The 6,013-nt window shown below is 39.0% G+C and overlaps 1 protein-coding gene across 1 annotated transcript; it reads right to left on the reverse strand.

The window, feature by feature from the left end:
- Window positions 1-1,010: 1,010 nt before the first annotated feature.
- Window positions 1,011-3,345, reverse strand: DYNLT1 (dynein, light chain, Tctex-type 1; the record flags this gene model as incomplete). Its single annotated transcript, XM_010294559.1, has 4 exons — window positions 1,011-1,426; window positions 1,713-1,790; window positions 2,004-2,127; window positions 3,304-3,345. Coding segments are annotated over 4 exons (315 nt in total), but the record flags the coding sequence as incomplete, so codon positions are not given.
- Between the last annotated feature and the right edge of the window lie 2,668 nt (window positions 3,346-6,013).

The raw sequence follows: 6,013 nt of genomic DNA on the forward strand, positions 1-6,013 counted from the left end.
CAGCAGAAATGGATAGGAAGGAAAAGGGTGGAAGCCTTGCCTAGCACAGGGTTTTCTACCGTCTGTTTGGATACACTGAGTAGCGTTGCCACAGGGAGCACCCCTGTGCACCACCTGGCACTATGAAAAACAAAACCTCTGCCATCATTTGATTTTTCAGTATTATGTCTTTCCAGATCATAGAAACATCCCGTTGCATCAGCAGTCATCTCATTCTAAAGAGCTTCAGTTGAGAGCCAGATGCTGCAAACATTTGGCAGGGGCTTCCTAAATACAAGCAAATGCAGGCCACTCTGACTCTAGCCCAGGAAGACTCTCACACACTTGCTTTGCAAGTAATTCTTTCAACTTCACTAGCAGTGAGCTACTGCTTACAGAAGCAGCATAGCAGTTCTGAAATTCATTTCTTTAAATAGCTGACAAAGAAAACCTTATCCAAGCCTATGCTAAAAACTTGTTTTACTTGTTATTCCTCTGCAACTTTACTCCAGAAGGCATGAGACTTATTCACATTATTTAGTCACATCGCCTTGCGGCAGTTTTTTCCCCTCTTTCAGAAAGGATCATGTTTCACCATCAGAACTCACTATCAGCAAAATGTCCGTAGAAGGTAGCAGGTTAAGTTCAAGACCTACTTAAAACATGTAATAGTGAATGATTACCCATGTATATCTTGCTGAGCACTTCTAGAATGTGAAAAACTTATCTGTCTTCCTTCAATGACGATGAGTTATTTCTGTTATCATTCCACACCCTGAATACCATACAATCAGATTAAACAGGTCCCAAAAATGCAGCCAGGTTACTTTCTGATAAACATCATCTCATTTTCTTGCAATTTTGTAGCGACTTTGGCAAAATTATGGAAGTTCTTTGTATTCTGGTATATACCTCAACTACCCTGAAGAGAATTAAAAGAATTGGAACTTCTCTTTCTTAAGAGAAGTTTAAACTTTTTTAAGAGAAGTTTTTAAACAAAAGACTTAAGTTTAAATGAGGCACACTAACAGTTATGAATTTCAATAATTTAATGCTAACCAAGAGTACAAAGTGTGAAAGTCGGTGTCTCATTTATATTGGTCTTAAAAAAAGAAATCTACAGAAAGTGTTTACACTGCAGCAGATTTCAGTATTAGCACCTTGAAGAGAAGTTCTTGAAGATGACAGTATGGCAACACTGGTACGATACTAAATACAAACATAAACCATGTAACAGCATGTTTTCACATTTCTACATTAGAAAAAAAGTTACTTAAAAAGTACAAAACAGAAGTTCTTCAGTGTATTCACAGCTTGAGTAGAGACGGAATCAAGTGCTGGAGTAGAAAAGAGAAGGTTGAATGCTTTCAAGGCAATTATATTGCAAGTCCAAAGGCACTGACAATACAGTACATAGTCTTATTCTCCCATCTCACAGTGCAGGTTCCTACAAATAGAAAAAGGGGTTTCAGAGAAAGAAGAACATTACAGTGATTAAATGCATACCCTTATATGCATGTTTGTAATTGTTTACGAGTCCTAAGAATGAAGCTTTCACAACAGCTAAGCATTTCATACACAGCAGAGTTAGCATCACACCCAAATGCAAAAAATACCAAACTGTATGCTGTTACTCCAAAACTATAGCACTTAGAAGAAAAGTATGCTGCCTAGTCTTGAGCGGACTAACATTAAAGCTGCAAGCTGAAAAATCCAACAGTTTTGTTCCTTACCATCACTGGAGTTGTCCCAGAAGCAAGAGCTTGCTGTATGTAGCCCAGCACCATTCTTTTGCATAATCACACAGGTCACTGTTATTCAGTAGAGAAGCTATTATTAATTTATCACCGACATTAATTAACATTTAGCTACATTTTTGCTTAGCCTAGTACATACATATACACACACATATATACATGCTTATGAGTAGTTTACAGACATGGTTCCTGCTAAGATCTTCCCCCACCCCGCATCAGTGCACTGGACTGAACCAGCTTTAGTAGAAAAGAGAAAGTTGAGCTCACCAATATACTTGAAAGGCTTCCCCAGCTTTGTGAGTTGGCTTAGCGTTTGTTCCACCACGCTCGTTGTCCACTGGTTCACTTTGCTGTGCTGGTAGGCATTGCCACCTATTGCAGTCTCTATGGCCTATTGGCAACAAACACGTAAAATAAGCTGCACTGTTGTCAATCTACAAGGCACCCATTAAGCCATTCCAACGTGGAACACTGAAGATGAGACCCCATACCCACAGAAAAAATCCTAAATATTGCTTGTCCCATCTTGTAAGTGTTTTCATTTGAGCCAGGCAGAGGGGAAATATCACAGATTCCACCCTCTCTTCATTTTGTGCTATTTTGCTTATTTGTAATTCCTACCCCAACGTCCTGAACCCAGAGTTATGAAAAGGCTCTTGCATTTAAACAGACCTGAAGAGAGTAAAAAAAGGCATACAACAATGGCTCATTCACACATATTCTTCTATGGAAATGAACTTCAGGTTTTTCAGCAGAATCATTTCTGTGAAACAAAACCCCAAATCAAAACAAAAGACCCATGTAGTTGCTGGCTACTAATAAAGCAGAAGCCTTCAGCCAAATAATCCATTTTACTTGTGAGGATAATTTCCCCTTTAAGATACAAATAAAAGTACGTTAAAGCTGCATGTTTTTCATTGATACATTTTTTTCCTCATAGAAATTGTTTAAAAAATAACCACAAAATTATTTCAGATTCAGAAGAGCCAGAAGCATGTGTACTCAATTTACAGAGTGTGTCCAAAACAGTTGTTTTGCAACAAGAAAAAGATTGCATTAGTTTACAAGAGGAATTCTGGACACAAAACCCAAATCCCTCTGGAAATTTTCTAGACAGGAAATCCATGTTGCTTAGCAACAAGAATAGTTCAATCATTTCAAACAAACAAGAACTCATTTTGGAGCAAAAGCATCTCAAAAGAACACAGTAACATGCATATGCAGACAGCCTATTAAAAAACCCTATATGTTACTGAAACATAAAATCTATCTCTATAGGGTTTAACATAAAATATTCCCCTAGAAATTCTAATAGGGATACACTGCAACCAGAAAGGAGCATATGAAATTATTTTAATGATCTTTTGGATTTGTAATATGTACCAGAACTAAAGCTAGGTATAATTTCCACTTAAAGTATGTACATTGGTTAAATCAACAATTATCTATACTTTGATAGCAACTTCTCTAGAAATCTATTACATATCAGTTAACAATTTTTATTGAATGCTTTTTAGCATACAACATACTATACTTTCACACCAACAAAATGAAAATGTTAGTTTACCTCTTTAATGATGCTACTGACTTCATCAACAACAAAGGAAGTCTACAAAAAAATAGAATTTTAAATAATCAGTGGACACATTCTTCTGTTTACAGAGTTCAAGCTTTGTTAAGAACATGCACTAGAAGCTTAATTTATGCTTGTCAGATTTCTTGCAAGTCAGAAGATACCGAGTCCTCCTTTATTTGCTCATATGTGCTCTGGCTCGCTGAACCCAGTCAAGTTAACATTCTTTGCCAAATAATGAAAAGTAACAGATGGAGTACTATTGGCTGGCCTTTTGAGTCAAAGTTTTCAAATTTTAACTTGAAAGCATTTTAAAATAATATGTATAGCATTTTTGTACAAATATATTCTCATTTTACAATAAGCATTAATGTCCACAATTCACAGTGAGGTTGCAGAGATAACCTCAGCATTCAGACACATCTTACAGTTGAATGAAACCGACATCTCCCGGGCACTGATGCGGACAAAACACCGATTCACAGCTCAAGGAAAAGCTGTCATGACAATCTTAGCTGCAGATGAGAAGAAAACTGCACCTTGGAAACCAAAGGGGAAATCTAGCTGGCTGTACTTCCCACCACCTTCAGCCTTCTCTCAGGCTGTGGGGAGTAGAGATTAAGCACGTGGAATGGGGACAGAGAAGGCCCCAACATTTTACTAACCTTAAAACTACTACCTGTTTTCTTGCATGATTAGTATGTTTTCCTGTTTCAGTCCCTCAGCTATTGTTGCCTCCCATGTAAGGTGGTTAAAACAAGCCACCACCACTGCCGGGGGCAGCCCACCCCCCCCCCCCGCCCCCCCGCGCAGCCGATCAAACAGCCGGGGAACCCTACCTAACAGGCGGGATCTCGCATGGCGTGGCAGCGAGCCAGGCACCGCGTTTTTACTACACGTATCTCACAGCCTCACTTCACAAACCAGAAGAAAGGAATCAGACAAAAGAAATCCACATAACAGCAAACTAATTATTTTTAGAGGACTGAATAAGGATTCCAAAATTAACTTAATCAAGCATATGTCAACTGAGTTTTCACTAGGAGGTCTGTCAGCTTCTCCCGGTGGCAACATGAGTAATAGCATAATTCATGTGTGTGGGCAGGATGTAGTTACACCTGCTCAGGAGAATTATTTATATTCATAAAACACTTGGTCAGAAGGTGAACAGTCCAGTCAACTGCAATGACATGCGACATTCAGAAATGTGTGAGCTGTTGAGTGTTCTCCCTGACAGAAGAAACAGCATGGCCTGGGAGACGTGCAAGCAATGCCTTTGCTCTAACTAACTATTCAGAGGCATCAACCTCCTCGCACACATCAACATTTTTAAAAGCTTTTATGTGCTGTGGCAAACTGGCTTTTATTTGCAGCTTCTTGACTTTGAAATAATTTTAATATGCCTCATTTGTTTTCACAGTACTGAATTTTACGGGTGCTTACATTTAAGGTGCACCACTTCATTTAACCAATTAAGAGCTACAATTATCAAAATATATTTTCCCATAGAGCATAAGTTTAGAATACACAAGCCAGACGCACTGGCAGACAGGAAGCATGCTGTCAAGCAAGACGATAAACTACATACCAATTTTTCTTCACAGAGTCTAGAACTCTGTTCACAAATGCCTCTGAGTGAACACAAACACAGCCCACCAAAGTAAACTGAATCAAATTCAACCTAAGTTCTCAAAGGTATTTAGAAATCTAATTTGTAAGGAAAGAAGTGGGAAGGAGCCATAGATACATTTGAGAATTTGGTTCTAGAGTTGCTGTTGCTTCTTGACCCTCTCCCTTTTTTGTGATGAGTGTATACGGGCTTAGATGCATGACAAAACAGAACATAAAGTCCACTATCAAGCTTTGTGATTTGTGTGCTGTAATTGAGTTGCCAAATAATACAACAGTATTCCATCCTTTAATAAGATAATATAAGCACTTTTTGTATTAAAAAATAAAGGGGAAAAAAATCAGAAGCTCTGTGAGTTCTCTGAACTGTTCCTTGGGCTCAAGGAAAGCAGATGTGGTTTCCAATATCTTGTTTAAAAGGGGAGTTCCAAGGCAACAAATGCAAACTGCAAAGCAGTATTATTTTTAAGTAATTCTGAAGACGTTATTGAAAGCAGCTATAAAACTGATGTTCAAAACTGTTAATTACAATTTTTTAAAAATATCTGTAACTCTATAAGACAGGGAGGCTCAGCAATCAGGACAAGGCTTTTAGAACACCACAAGCCTGACACACCTTCATCCCTCACATTGCTTTGCTATTGTCTAACCAAGTCACACTGCAGCTGTTGAAGAACAATGCAGCAAATTGTCACAGCACAGAAAAACCGTCCCTCTGCAAGAGGAACACTTGCTGGGTAGTCATTTAACGCGATAAAGACCCTTGATTTATCCGACCTTGTATCATTGTTAATGGGGTATAATGGGATAGCTGCCTCATTAGTACGCCTGTAACACGCGGACTGTCTGCTTTGAACTCTTCTTTCCGCACAAAACCATCTTATTCGAGTCTTCCCCACGCTGACCTAAACCGGACCAGCAAGCCTTCCACCACAACACACAGCTTCATTCTGTTAGTGAAGCCAGAAACCATGACGCTCCGTCAGCATTTTCTCTAAGTGATTTGCAGAGGCAACTTTCGGGAGAGAAGCAGGCGTGGGTCGATGCCAAGGGAAGAGGAGCCCGGCGAACACCC

Source organism: Phaethon lepturus, unplaced genomic scaffold, assembly GCF_000687285.1.
Source record: "Phaethon lepturus isolate BGI_N335 unplaced genomic scaffold, ASM68728v1 scaffold33869, whole genome shotgun sequence".
NCBI classification, from domain to species: domain Eukaryota; kingdom Metazoa; phylum Chordata; class Aves; order Phaethontiformes; family Phaethontidae; genus Phaethon; species Phaethon lepturus.